Source organism: Marmota flaviventris, chromosome X (assembly GCF_047511675.1).
Source record: "Marmota flaviventris isolate mMarFla1 chromosome X, mMarFla1.hap1, whole genome shotgun sequence".
Classification (NCBI taxonomy): Eukaryota; Metazoa; Chordata; class Mammalia; order Rodentia; family Sciuridae; genus Marmota; species Marmota flaviventris.
Genome location: NC_092518.1, coordinates 121217080 through 121231790, shown reverse-complemented (window position 1 = coordinate 121231790; position 14711 = coordinate 121217080). Strand labels below are relative to the sequence as shown.

Sequence of the window (14711 nt, the reverse complement as noted above, 5' to 3'; positions counted from 1 at the left end):
TCTGACTTGGTTTGTGCATGTGATGGGAAATATTGCTGCCTATTCAGCATTTTTTTAACCTTCAGGTAAAAGGCTCAGGATTCTAGAAACAGAACAATAGCATAAGGAATTCTGGATCAATAAAGAGTCAATAAGGTAGGACCTAAGAAACAATCAGAATGGCACTCATTCATCAGTTATTGAGCACTTAGATGTCACATACTATGTTGAGCATGGGTTCTCTCTGATCTTGAAGTTGGTCTCTGTGCCTAGACATTCTGTTGAAGAGCATCAAGCTCATCACTACAGTACAAGCATATTACCATGAACACTTTCTAATTCCTTTTGTGCCTACTGATAAAAGTTATCACATTCTGTTTTATTTTACCCTGCTTTCACCTTCCCTGGTATATCTACTGATGTGCCAAGAAAAACTTGAACAAAAGATTTTCTATTTAACACGTTTACCACAAAATGGTTAAATTCAACATTCTTCAGTTAAATTCAACATCCCTACCACCGCACAGAAATACACAGTAAATAAGAAGTGTCTGTGATGTGCTGCAAAAGTGAAAAAAAACCCAAAACCAAATATTTATTGCTTGTGAGTTTTTTCTTTTAATCCCTATCTTACTGTGGGAAAATGCTTCTTGTATTCTTTAGAAGTGGCAGAGATGACTGAATTCTTATGGACCTTGATCTCTTTGAAAGAGATTTGGATTTGATGTGCAGCTGGGAACATATGGAGGTCTTTATTCTAGTCAAAAGGACCCAGTAACCAATTAATTGCTATTCTTCTAACTAGAAATCATGCCCTCAATGTTTGTACTTTTCTCCCCTGACGAAGATCTTGATTGCAAGGGAAAAAGAAAACAAAAAGGTCTTGACAATGGAAATCTCCTTTTCTTTTCCAAGACAGGGTAAAGCAAGACACTTGGGGCACAGATACTCTATAAACTGTGCTATCTAGTGGCTTTTGAGATTAGTCTTTAGTTCAGCTGGAGGCAACAAGCTAAAATGGGAGTTTGTATATACTTTTGTTGTTGCTTTCTTAGAGTGTCTGAGATAAAGAACATTTTGAAAGAATTCCCAATTTGTTTGTGAACTAAAAGAGCTGAAAAGATTTTTCTAAACCTTGATCAGATTGATTGGGTGAAATCAATATACCATAGAGGCCAAGTGTTGTGTTGGCTGCGGAAATGTGGGAACTTGAAAGTATTGAGACAGTGCCAGTTGTAGACTTAGCATTTTTTCTCTGTGGGCCATGACCTCACACATATAGTAAATACGTTTACAGAAATTTTGTGCTTAGATTTACTTACATTGCTTGAAGTGATTCTCTTTCTTTTTTAAAAACATCTGTATATTTAAGCTAGATATAGACATTTATGTTTTCAAGATAGTCTACTACCACATAGTACCTGAGACTAATTGAGTTATTCATTCCCTCAGCTCTAATAGTTTTTTTTTATTTAAGCTGATAATGAATGACTACTCTAAAGATTTCTGTAGGTTTCCATAATAGCAGGATCAAATTTATCTAGATAAATCTGAATTTGAAATTATAATCTTTCAGATGAAAATAGCACTTTAGATATGTTAAACCCATGAACACACCACAGGAAAGTTAACCCAGAAATTGGCTTGTCTCCACACTGGGAAACCTAAGGGAATGGGAGTCCACCACAGTTTATACTAATTCATCCACCTGCATTTGCTATTTTCTTTCATTTTACCTGCTTTTTCCCTGTTACATTTTTCTTTTCTTCTAAGATCTTTTAGATCTTAAAGGAAGATGATCAATCAATTTCTCCTTAGTACTGAAAGGATTTCTGAACAACATTTCAGGTGACTTTTTCCACCTTTCTCAATAGGACAAGTGCATTTCATTTCATTTTATTCCTTTTTCATCTGTCAGGTGGCTGGCTATGATGCCTTAACAGTGTCCTGCTAATTTTCTACTCTTTGACAGTAGTCATGTAGCTTGTGGTATCAGATTCTTTCCCTGGGATTGCATCTCTATTCTTCTAGAGTTTTAGAGTAGAAAGAGTATTCTTTTGCAGAATTGTGTGCCAATCATGGTCACAATACCAGTATTATTGCATCCAGAGCTAATAATCAATTAGGTAAAGGGCTTTGTTCCAGTTACCAAAACCTGAAAAATATTCTAGGGTATAAGTATATAATAATCCTAGATTTTTTTATGTGACTAGTATGGTCAAACTTGTGAATGACCTGTAATTTTTGTCAACAAGTTTAATATGTGAAGTGGTCTGTATGTGTAGAGCAGTTCCTATTGTATGGAATACTTGGCCTATCATACCACTAGTTTTGTATGTAATTGACTTCTACTGCCTAGGCTGATAGCAATTTAGTCATGAGTTCAAACAATTTTATGGGTTCAATTTTCTTTGAGTTTCGAGCATAGTTGTCAGAAGCACAGATTTTAATCAAACTGAAATTCAAGTCAAGCTCAACCACTTATGCTGAACCACTTGAGCTCTTGGAGCTGTAGTTTTCTCATGTGCAACAGTGAGGATAATAATGGTACTAACCACGTATGGTTGTATTGAGGATTAATAAATAAAGTGAGTGAAACAATATTATCATCTAATGTTAGTGACCAGATAGTGTTACTGCTCTGAATATAATTGCTTGAGCTTATATCCTGAAAACTGTGACTACAGATGAAGTAAATATTTATAATCTTTGAAAGTTTTTTTTTGTACTGGGGGTTGAACTTAGTAGCACTTTGACACTGAGCTGCATCCTCAGCCCTTTTTATTTTTTATTTTTTTTTTTAATTTTGAGACAGGGTCCTGTTAAATTGCCCAGGCTGGCCTTGTGATCCTCCTGCCTCAGTCTCCTGAGTTGCTGGTATTACAGGTATATGCCACTGTACTGAGCCTGAAAGTATGTTTTTAAGAGAAGCTTATGATACATAACCATTGCATTTTCCAGTTTTATCTGGTTTCAAAAGGAAACTTTGAACCACGAATAATCAAAAAATAATTACTCACCTAATTCACAGTTCTTCCCTTCAAATCCAAGTCGACACCAACATTCATAGGAATTAATGTCATCCTTGCAACTGCCACCATTTAAACATGGATTGGACTCACACTGATCTCCATCTTTGAGACAGGTTAAGAAATGGAAAATTATCAGATAAATTGCTTAGAGTGTCCAGTCCTCCCCTATGGAGATAAGAGTCTGATTTTTGGACTAGAGCAGGATTACTGACTTGGAAGCCAGTTGATGCTTCTGTCTTACTTGGTTTCTAAAGCACACTCCAGCAAAGGTTTTCAGGTTAATACTGTCCCAGGAAAATGCCCCAACGAAGGCATGTACATAGTTTATGCAATCCAAGGAAAGAGGTAGAGGAATATCTTTGTATAAGAAATGTACCATATCAGCATAGGATGAGAAGAATTTTCAGTCCTTTCTTATAGAATTACAGCAGTTAATTCTACATCAAAGCAAATCATTTCAATGAATATTAGCTACATATCATACAAAGTCTGATTTATTGCAGGTCTTGCTGAGCAAGCTGAGCTAGATAATAAACGGTGCTTGCACTCAAGGAACTGGTGACCTAGGCATGGAACAAATGTATTATCATTTAACCTTTAAGTATCATATATAGTAAGGGTTCAAGACAATAGAAAAGATGCGGGAAGCATCTCTTACTACTTAAAGATAGTTTACCGTCTTACAAGTTAGGTTCCAAATGATTTAGGTAAAGTGAAAAACAATTTTCAGTATATCATATGGAATTTTAAAAAGATTCTGCAAGGTACTTTATTTATGCATAGATTAGTTACTTCCATTATACCTTTTCTGAAGTTTCTTGAAAGTCTTTGAAGACACTGGTACTAAGAAAGTAGGAGGAAGGCATAAGCAAGAGGGGAAGGATCAGGATGAGAAGGGACTCTGTGAGTCTGATTTCTTCATTCTCTGTCTCAGTGCATACTTCCAAGGAAGCTTCAGGAGAAAAGAATGAATACAAACAGAAGGGAGAGTGGGTGCGCACTTTGAGCTCAGGAAAAATAGCCCTGAGGAAAAAATAGGAGCTAGATCAGTAAGACTCGATATATGAGTAAGAAAAGAGTAAGAGACAATGATGACAATAAGAGCCAAAAAAAGGGAAAATCAAAGAGAAACTTCTAATTATTAATTATACTTCAAAGCAAAACTCTCTGACATCCAATGTGTGGATGCCTGCCCATTCTCCCTCCTCTCTGATGAAGCATGTATTCAGGTTCCATTAATTAAGGGACTAATATCCCTTTCTCAGAAGTAGTCACTTTGGAAAATCTGCTTGCTGTAAAAATGAGACCTTGTCCCCTCTGCCCCTTGATCCAATGTGCTCTTGCGTGGATACTTCAACTTGTTCCAATTCTATGAAAACAAAATATGTTATCTCTGGTTTATTATTATTAATGTTCAGAACTGGTCTAAAAAACGAGCTACATTTGCACTTTATATTATAGACCAACAAATCTGAATTATTTAGGATGTTTCACTGAAAGGGTCTGGGCTTGCAGCCAGCTACACAGGAACTTGTTTGCTGAGACATATCTTTAAAATGAGTGTCATTTTATCCTGCATTTGGTCCTCTTTTAGGTCCTTGTCTGTGTGTACTTTGGGCCTAGACAAAGCCACGGTCAGTAGGGGTCAAAGACAACAAGAGACAAGGCCTTGCCAAGTGACAGATTCCCATTTAAGACTACTAGGTTCTTGTTTAATGAATAACTGTGTTTAGATTTGAAGGCCATGAAGTATAATAGAAAGCAAGGGATTGGGTTCTTTTCTGTGCTTCATGACTTCTAGCTGGGTGACCTTTGGCAAGTCCCTTTACCTCCTTAAGCCTCAGTATCCTTCTATGCAGAATGGAATTCATAATGCTTTGCTCACAGGGATGGTGTGAGGGTTAAATGTTATAGGAATGCTATAAATTGCTTCTGAAAATAGCATTCTGTAAAGTTTCTGACAGATGCCAATTAATGTGATTGGGTGGTGATTCTTCTTCAACCAAGTCTGTGCATGATGAGTTAAAGGCAGAGAACAGGACAGCAGTGAGGAGCCTGGATTCTTGCTATATATGAGAAACAGCATAGGCTACTTTAGTGGTGGTTTGGAATCCCAGCTGCATGTGAAAAGAGACATGGAGTTTGTTTCCTTTTAGTTCTTGTTTTTGTTTTGTTTTTTGGTAGACAAAGTATTAGTGACAGAAGCATATCCTTGATGTTTCCCAGGTATCTAAGCCTGAGGTATAGCAAACAATGTACCTGTGTGACCTAGAAGGCAGGCACCCAACTTCAAAATATGCTACTGAAACTGTGGTATATGTGGGGTGGGCAATGAAGGAATCACGGGGATTTAAATACAACTAAGAATATTGTTTTTTGGAAAAACAGATGTTGATTTGCTTTTAAAAATATGTCCCAAGAGTCAAAGTTTTAAATTCATTAGGAGTAAAGCATTAAAAAGACTTATTTGGATGAATGTTATGGGGAATATTTCATAGAAACAGTCATGGTAGCATTCATCCCTAAGAATAAGGCAAGATAGATAAAGCAATGTAACAGAGTGAATGTTGTCTTTGCTCATGACTTGAAAACAAAAACAGGGAAATTATGAGTTAGGAAGGTATAAAAATATCTAATAATGTCTTCAGAATGGGAACTGTAGCAAATAGAAAGGGACTTGAATTAATGGACCTCAGTGAATTTGTGATTCAGGCTAATTTGTTCCTGACCATGAAGATGGTTTTAGGTAAGTCAATCTGTGAGGCTTCCCTTGCCTCAAAATCCTGCTGGCTTTTAAGTTAGTTTTAAAATGAGTTGTTATTAAGGTATATCTTTTACTCCTTTTCTTCAATTTTGTAGACAAATATTTACTGAGTGCCTCTGTTCAAGATATTGTTCTAGGTGCTAGGAATATATAAATAAATGAAACAATTGAATCCCTGCCAAAATGAAGCTTGCATTTTTGGATGGGGTGGGAGGGGAGTGGAGGAAATCAAGGATAAATAGTATAAGTAAGAAAATGATACATCACATGGCAAAAAGTGTTCCAGGATGAGTATCCCTAATCTGAAAATCTAAAATCGAAATTGCTTCAAAATCCAAAATTTCTTGAGTACCAACATAACACCACAAGTGGAAAATTCTACCCCATAAAACTTTATTTCATGCACAAAATGGTTAAAAATGTTGTATGAGATTACCTTCAGGCTATGTGTATAATGGTATATGAAACATAAATGAGTCCTGTGTTTAGAGTTGGGTTCTACCCCTGAGATATCTCATTACATATAAGCAAATATTCTACAATCTGAAAAAAAATCCTGAATCTGAAACAAACATTTTGGATAAGGATTATTCAACCTTTAGTACTAAAAATATAACAGGATATTATTGTCTGGAGTGGTGGGATTCTTGGGGGTAGGTTGAAGTATTAATAGATGATTAAAGTAGGCCTCATTGAGATGGTGACATTGGGGCAAAGACCTGAAGGAGACTAGGGAGTGAGCCGAGGGCAAGCTAGGACAAGCCAGCTAAAATAGCCAGGTAAAGTCTCTAGTGTGGGAGCATCATAGAGTGAAAAAGGAGCCCAGTGTGCAAGGTGGAGAGGATGTTAGAGGGGCACGCACACAAGGGTGATGGTAGGGGGCTGAGGTTGTAACTCAGTGGTAGAGTGTTTGCCTAGCATATGTGAGGCACTGGATTCTATTCTCAGCATTGCATATAAATGAATAAAATAAAGGTCCATCAACAACTGAAAAATATTTTTTAAAAAAGGGTGATGGTGGAGGAACTTTGTAGGCCATCATAACGAGGAAGACTTTTTTTTTTTGTACTGGGGATTGAACTCTGGGGCACTCAACCACTGAGCCACATCCCCAGCCCTATTTTGTATTTTATTTATAGATGGGGTTTCACTGAGTTGTTTAACACCTTGCTTTTGCTGAGGCTGGCTTTGAACTTTCAGTCCTCCTGCCTCAGCCTCCTGAGCTTCTGGGATTACAGGCATGCACTACGGTACCCTGCTACAAGGAAGACTTTTAAGACTTTTCAATTAGCATTCTCTGAATCTCTACTGAGGATTATAAAATATTATTCAGTCCCAAGATCCAATCACTTGAGTTTCTTCCTTCCAGCTTCCTGGGGTGGAATGCTGATCTTTGTGAAGCCCTGCAGAGAGTTTACTTATCTTCCAGCTGATCCCTCCCACACTGGCATAACCCTGTAGGATATCACTATTCAATCTTGGGTTAAAGAGTTGGATTTATTTTTCTGAGTTGTTTTGACAGAGTTTACTATATGATCTCTTTATTCAGAGAAAAAATGCATAATTGAGAATAAAATGAATTACTTACCAACATATTGCTTCCAAAATTCAGTCTATAAAGAATAAAAAGAGGACAAGTTAATAGTAGTATTTAAAGTGCTTTGATGTTGATTCCTTCTCTTATATAACATTTATAATGTAAATATATGCATGAATGTCATAAAATTCCAAAGAAAAGTTTTTGCCTTTTTTCTTTTTAAAAGGTATTCTGTCTTTGGTCTGCAACTGAAGGATATTATATGGAAATACTCACAGTTTTTTCAGTATTTTCAAAAACTTCTCGGGCTTCTTCAAAACTACACTTTTCTTCTATGCATTCTCTCTCAAGATTCCCTCGAACAAACTCTTCCAATTTTCCTGAATTATACCTCTTTGGCCGGCTCAGAATTTTGGTGGCATTTTCACGATCAAGAAACACTGAAATTTAAAAGAACTATTGTTTAGCTTTAAAAAAAAGAAAACATCATGAAAATTAAATACATCTCTTAAGAAAGGCTTTGTTTTTAATCCAAGTAATCCCAAAGCCAATTTCTCTTTGGGGCATGGAGCCAAAATCTGTGATGCTCCCACAGTATTATATAAACATGGAGATTTAGGAATTAAAATTCAATTTTACTTTTAGTTAAGAGAGCTCCAATAATAAAAGGTCAGATTTCCAACCATATTTGAATTTACTTTGGATGAAAAAGAAAGTTCTCAAATAAGCAGTTAACTTCACACTTTGTCATCACTTGAAAATAGCTCATTGCAGATCCTTGCAAGGTGATCCATCACCCTGGCTGGGCTGTGTTTTCAGGATGCAGTTGCCCAGTGACTTTGCAACAAATATCTCTTGAAGAGCAGGAGCCTAATTGTGGGTTCAGCTGCAAATATGACCCCAATGCCTCTCATTTGATGTTAAAATAAAACCAGTGAATCATTATTATTTTTTAATCTTCAGATACATTACACCTTCAGTTGGCATATGTTATAGAAATTCCAGTGCTGTAAGCATTTGGATTTCAGGATGTGGTTTATTTTAACTGTGATTGCCTAGTCTATAGGGACACTCATAAACTCTGAAGGATTGAGGCCTCCAAATCCTTTCCCTCCTTCTTTCCCTGCCTTTGTCTCTGTCTCTGTGTCTGTCTTTTTCTCTCTCTTTCTCACCCCCACACGTATATACACACACACACACACACACATATATATATATATATATATATATATATATATATATACACATACACTCTCGTATGTGTATGTGTGCATGTATGTAATTAATACTAGTAACTCAAGAATCTGCCTGTAGTTGTTTCTTTCTTTAGGAGATCATGAAGGAAGGAAGGAAAAGGAAAAGAAAGAATGAAGGGAAGAAGGAAGGAAAGGGGAAGATCAAAGGGAAGAAAAAGAAATGAACTAAAGTACCTTATTTTCATAACGTAATGTCTTGATACCCTTGTCCCTTTTAGGCTCACTTTTTTTTTTTTCTGAATTTAGCCTAGGTTTTTCTCCTCCCCATTACATTTGCCAACTTTCTCAAATTCCCTTCACTCCTTGTAACTGCTGCACCATCCTTGCAATCCCATATCCTAGAACAGTGTAGCCATTTGCCTTTTTCTTTTTCTGAGGCAGCTGAGTACTTAGGGCTATGGATCACCAAATTGCACATGGGTACCATCACATACTGCTGCCTCACAACGCCTCCAGGTCCATCTCTTTGCTCAGTAATTCATTTACTTGGCCCTAGGTACTGGTAAATAGAATCCATTTCTGCATTCATTTATAGTGTGGTTGAGTGAAAAAACAGTTTGGAATCAGATCAGACGGACCTGGTTTTGAATCACATATCTGACTCCTATAGACAAGTCACATGATCTCTGTACCTTAACTTTCAGAAATGTAAAATGGGATTAATAGCTATGTAATAAGAGTATTTACCAGGCTGGGGTTGTAGCTCAGTGGTAGAGTGCTTGCCTAACATGTATGAGGCACCTGGTTTGATCCTCAGCAACATATAAAAAATAAATAAATTAAGTAAAGTTATTAAAAAAAGAGTATCTGCCTTACCATATTGTTGACAGGATCAGTTAGATAGCATGTAGACCAGTGTATGTTGGTTGTCTCTCTTTCTCCTATTTCTCTCATCTGGCCCTCCTTTCCTTCTTAATTTTCTCAGTTCTCTTTAGCTCTAATGCACTTTGGCAGCTCTTTTCCTTCCATGTTCCCATCCATATAATGAAAAGACTGTCACAATCAGTAATGACCTTATAAAGGATAATTTTTAACTTATGTATTTCCTGACTACTCTAAAACGTTTCTAACTGTTGATCTCTCCCTTTTCAGGAAACTCTTTCCATGAAAGCCCTCTATTCTGGTTCTTGTCTTTACTCTAATTCTTGTTATCCATCTACCTCTTGAAGCAATTGACTTTCCTTCCTCTGACTGGTCCTTAAATGTTCAGGGCTGCTCCAGGCTTCAGCTGCAGGATTTTAGCTTTTTAACTTAACTTCATACATTGTTGCCAGGGCTGGGGCTAGAGTAAGGTTTACAAGATGTGTAGTGTACAACATTGAAGGAATCCACTCCCACACCTCTAGATATACAAGTGCATTTGTGGCCTATAGGCTTCATTTGCTGTGCCTTAGTTTGGCTCTAACCTTTTCAACAAAATTTATTGAGTACCCAATCAGTACTTCTAGACACTGGATAGGTGCCACAATGTCCACACTCACTCTCTGACTCCCTAGCTTCTTACATACATGTAGCTATAACTGCTGCTTACACCACACTGATTCCTGAATATCCATCTCTAGGCAGATATATCTTCTGAATCCCAGATCATCTTTCAAGCTTCCTAACTGTACACTATAATGTGGCTGGTGATAGCTGATGTTTATGCAGTGCTTCTGTTGTGCTGGATACTTCTCAGTACTTTGCATTCATTATCTCACTTCATCCTCACAACAGTCCCATGAGCTAGGTACTGTCATCTCATTTTTGTAAGTGAGGAAAACCAAGGTTCTAAGAGATTAAGTAATTTGCTCAAGGTACCACACTAAAGCATCAGAGCTAGGATTTAGACTCTGGCAGTCAGACTACAGAATCTGTGCTCTTAGGCACTGTGTTCTTTCTGTGATCACATCAAACTCAAAATGCCCAAGATATGCTCTATACACTTCCCCAGAACTTTCCATAACCCTGTAGTTATTAAATCATATCAGTTCTACTTCCTTAAAATCTGCAAATTCTCTCTTCTCTATACAGCTATTATCCAGATTCCAGCCCTTGTGTCTCAATTAATGAATAATTACAGTAATCTTAGGACTGGTCTCACAGTCTTACCCTCACACTAGTTCATTAGAGTGTTATCAGATGAAGCATCTGAACTCAGCCATTAGTGTTACTCTTTATGTTTACACTTATGATACCTTCATATTATGTTCTATTTGTCCAGTCTTCTTAGTTTAGGGTCTTTATTATCTGATGACCTGGTCCTGCCTAGTTCCTGTCTCACTTGTCATAGTCAAGATGGAGCTCTTGAAATACCTCACATTGTTGTGAATCTGGATTTTTGCATGTGAGGGATCCCCTCTGCATAGAACACCCCAGATCAGACATTTAAGGACAGTGAACTCCTATTCATCTCTTAAGACCCAGCTCCAAATATTGTCTGTTTCTCAGGTATTTCCCCATTTATTGTGTCCCTTACTCTGTACTCCCTTAGCATGTGTTACACATTTTATAATACTATATGAAAATATCTCACCCAATCTCATGGTGCTTTAGGTCAAAGAGAGAGTCTGATTTATGCCCATGCCCCTGGTACCATGCCATAGTACCTAGAACCATAACAGTAACTCAGTAATGTCTGAATGAATGAAAGACAGTTTCAATCCATATACTTTTCAAAACTGAACTGATTTCATAGAATGATTTTGATTTTCAAATTCCAGATTGATGCAATAATACTTAAGAGCATCAGCTATGAAAACACAATATCTCCTCCTTTCAGAAGCCAGTAACAGTTTAACAGAAGAGAGTACTGCACCAATGTTGTCCATAGTTAGGGAAGTTATCCTAGTCCTTTCCTCAAGGGCCTTTTAATTTTTACAACAGTGACTCCAGAATCCCACTGACTTTCTCTTAGTGTTGTCTGGGGATTGCTTATTTAAACCCCCTTTCAGGATTATCTCTAGTCATTGCTTTCCCAGTTCTGAAACCCTGGTTTCTCTCTTTTTTTCTATCATTTTTTCCCAACTCCCTGAGGTTTTCAGGGAGTCAACAGCTCTCTTATAACCTCCATCATCTCACCATTTATTTCAAAGGAAGGGTTTGAATCCTTTGTCCTCCCATATGTCTCACTGATGAGATATGTCTAATGACTTGGCTTTATGTCCTGCTTTGTGAGTTTTCCAACATATTTTTTATTTAATTCTACCCCCTTTGCTAGTTCAATTTAACCTTTGCATTCTCATATCATTATTTCTGTATTTTAGTCTGATTCCCTAGCTGACATCATGTCTAGAATAGGAACCAGAAGACCAGTCTGCTTTCTGGTGATGCTTTAGGGTTGGCACCCCTGATCCTGGCACTGTCAGCTACTAGTGTTGATTCTAGTAGGTTGACAAGTAAGTGTGATAAATGCTTCCTGTGAAAACATGCCATTTGCTTAAATGGAATAAGTTATTCCCTGTGTACCATCCCCTAGAGTGTATATAAAGAAACTGTAGTTGTGAAAAAACGAAGTGATATATATTGCATTAACTAAGTTCCTACTCTTTTCATCAATTTGTGGATTTGTTTTGTCTCCTAGGGAGCTTATCTGAGTATCAGATATCAACTCTGAGACATTATGAAATCAGAAACAAAATATGATTTATTCCTAATCCATGAAAAAAAATACTTTCATGGCAAATAACAACTTACTAATGAAAGGTTAATCTTTTGGTATTAACTAAAGCTTTAAATGGATGGTGTATAACTTTTACAATTCAAGATATACCTCATTATATAGTTTTAAAATTTTGAAACTCATCGTGTATCTTCAGATAAGACTTTTTTGTAAATAAAATCATTTGTAGTTTTGATGTTTTCCATTTTGGTTTAAAATGGTGAATAAAAAAGTAACTTTTTTGCATATTCTGATGTTTCTTTGTTAAGATATCTTCCTACTTCCAATTTTTTTTAAACCAAGGAGACAAACATTTTCTAAGAGGAATTACATCATAAAATCATAAGCTCAAGAGTGTCCACTAAATAAAAGTGCATCAAAAGCATTGTAAGACTATTTAGTTTTAAAAATGAAGACCCAGCTAGCAGAGAGCCAGCACTTATCAATCCATATGTTGGCTGCTAGAATGTTAAATCTATCAAATCATATAATCATTATTTAACGAAGAAGACAGCACCAGACATTTTTAAATCTAAAATACAAGTGTATTCCAAGTATTTTTAAAAAGGAAACATACCTGTACATTCAGCATTGAGTAGATATCCAAAAAGGCAGATGGCGATGAGGCCCGGTGATTCTGCCATGATCGTGTTCAGGCACTGCATAACCTTTGCTAGTAGATTGTGCAAGTGGCAAGGTTGATCAATTGTTCCAAAGTACAAGCAGTGCTCTATTGACTTCTGGGAATAATGTTCATCTCCCTTGGTGGGTCTTTGGGCTTTTTCCAGTGGCCTCAAGGGTCAAGTGAAGAGAATGGGCAGTGGTCACCATTCAAATTCAACTCTGGTTTCATACCTTTTGCAAGAGTGGCTGACTAGAGGCTGAAGCAGAAAGTGACACATCTTCAGAGTAGGGATAGGTGCCGTGGTACAACTGCTATGGGAGCAAATTCCATCAGTAGGACCCATTTTATCTTTGTCAAGTATCTGTATGGTGAAACATATGGACCTTGTCTCAGAATATATGTATGCATGTATATGTACATATGTGCACATGTCTATACATATGTGCATATGTCTATACATATGTGCATATATACACATATGTATGCCTGTCTACATACATACACATATTCATGCATATACACATACAAACATATGTTAATATATACAAGTAAATCTGTGAATATTATATATAATAGTATATATTCATATATGGTGTTATACCACTGCACATAGTATTAAAAATATATAAAAGTATGCTACCATTTACCTGTTATTCTTTGTGATATTGTTGTGATACATTTTACTTTTACATATGTTATAAATCCTATATTGTTATTCCTTTTGCTTTAAGCAATCAACAATGTTTGAGAGAAATTTAAAAAGGAGGCAATATCTATTATATTGGAATCATTTATTATCATTCTAATACCCTTCATTTCTTTGTGTAGATCCAGGTTTCTATCTATTACAATGCAAAGGATTGAACTCTGAAATGCTTAACCACTGAGCCACATCCCCAATACTTTTTATTTTGAGACAAGGTCTTGCTAAGTTGCTGAGGCTGGCTTTGAACTTGTGATCTTCCTGCCTCAGACTCCTGAGCTGCTGGGATTACAGGCATGCACCATTGCACTTGGCTTTATTAACAATTTTGACAGTGTAGATCTCATGATACATTTTCTCAATTTGGGTTTATTTGAAAATGTCTCCATTTTACTTTCATTTAAAAAAAAAAACAATCTGGTTGAATAGAGAATATTAGGTTGTGCATTTTTCTGGGGGACATATTAAAGACACCATCCCATTCTCTTCTGGCATTGATTGTTTCCAACTAGGAGTCAGTAAATATTCTTACCATTGATTTTTTTGGAGGGGTAATGGGGGTTGAACCCAGGGGCACTTAACCACTGAGCAACACCCCCAGTCCCTTTTTATATTTTATTTAGAGACAGGGTCTTGCTATGTTGCTTATGGCCTTGCTACATTGCTGAGGCTGGCTTTGAACTATGATACTCCTGCCTCAGCCTCCTGAGCTGCTAGGCTTATACACATGTGCAACTCACCTGGCCCTTATCATTGAGTTTTAAAATAATTTTAGAGTTGCAGGAAATTGCAAAAAAAAAAAAAAAAAAAAAAAAAAAAAAAAAAAAAAACAGCACAAAGAATCCATGTACCTTTCACCCAGTTACTCCTAATGTTCACATATTATATACATATGGCACAATATTAAAAAAAGATAATGGACATTGATATTATATATATATATATATATATATATATATATATATATATGTATTTCCAAGTCATTTTATTACATGTTTAGGTTATTATAACCACCATTACAAAGATATGGCTTGTGCTACTATACTCCCCTCTCCCCTGCAATTATCCCTAACTCCTGGCACCACTAATCTCTTATCATCTCCATGAGAATGCTATGTGAATGGAATCAGTATATGAATGCTTCTTGAGGTGGATTTTTTCATCCAGCATAGTGC

General features: G+C 36.5%; 1 protein-coding gene across 1 annotated transcript in view; it reads right to left on the bottom strand.

Annotated features, from left to right (window-relative positions):
- The window catches only part of F9 (coagulation factor IX), a 29985-nt gene extending 17112 nt beyond the window's left edge, over positions 1-12873 (bottom strand). Inside the window, exons 1-4 of the mRNA XM_027940182.2 lie at positions 12786-12873; positions 7589-7752; positions 7364-7388; positions 3000-3113 (exon numbers count right to left, since the gene is read on the bottom strand). Of these exons, the coding sequence (XP_027795983.1) occupies positions 3000-3113; positions 7364-7388; positions 7589-7752; positions 12786-12873 (391 nt within the window). The remainder of the gene's footprint in view (positions 1-2999; positions 3114-7363; positions 7389-7588; positions 7753-12785) is intronic.
- Positions 12874-14711: the final 1838 nt, after the last annotated feature.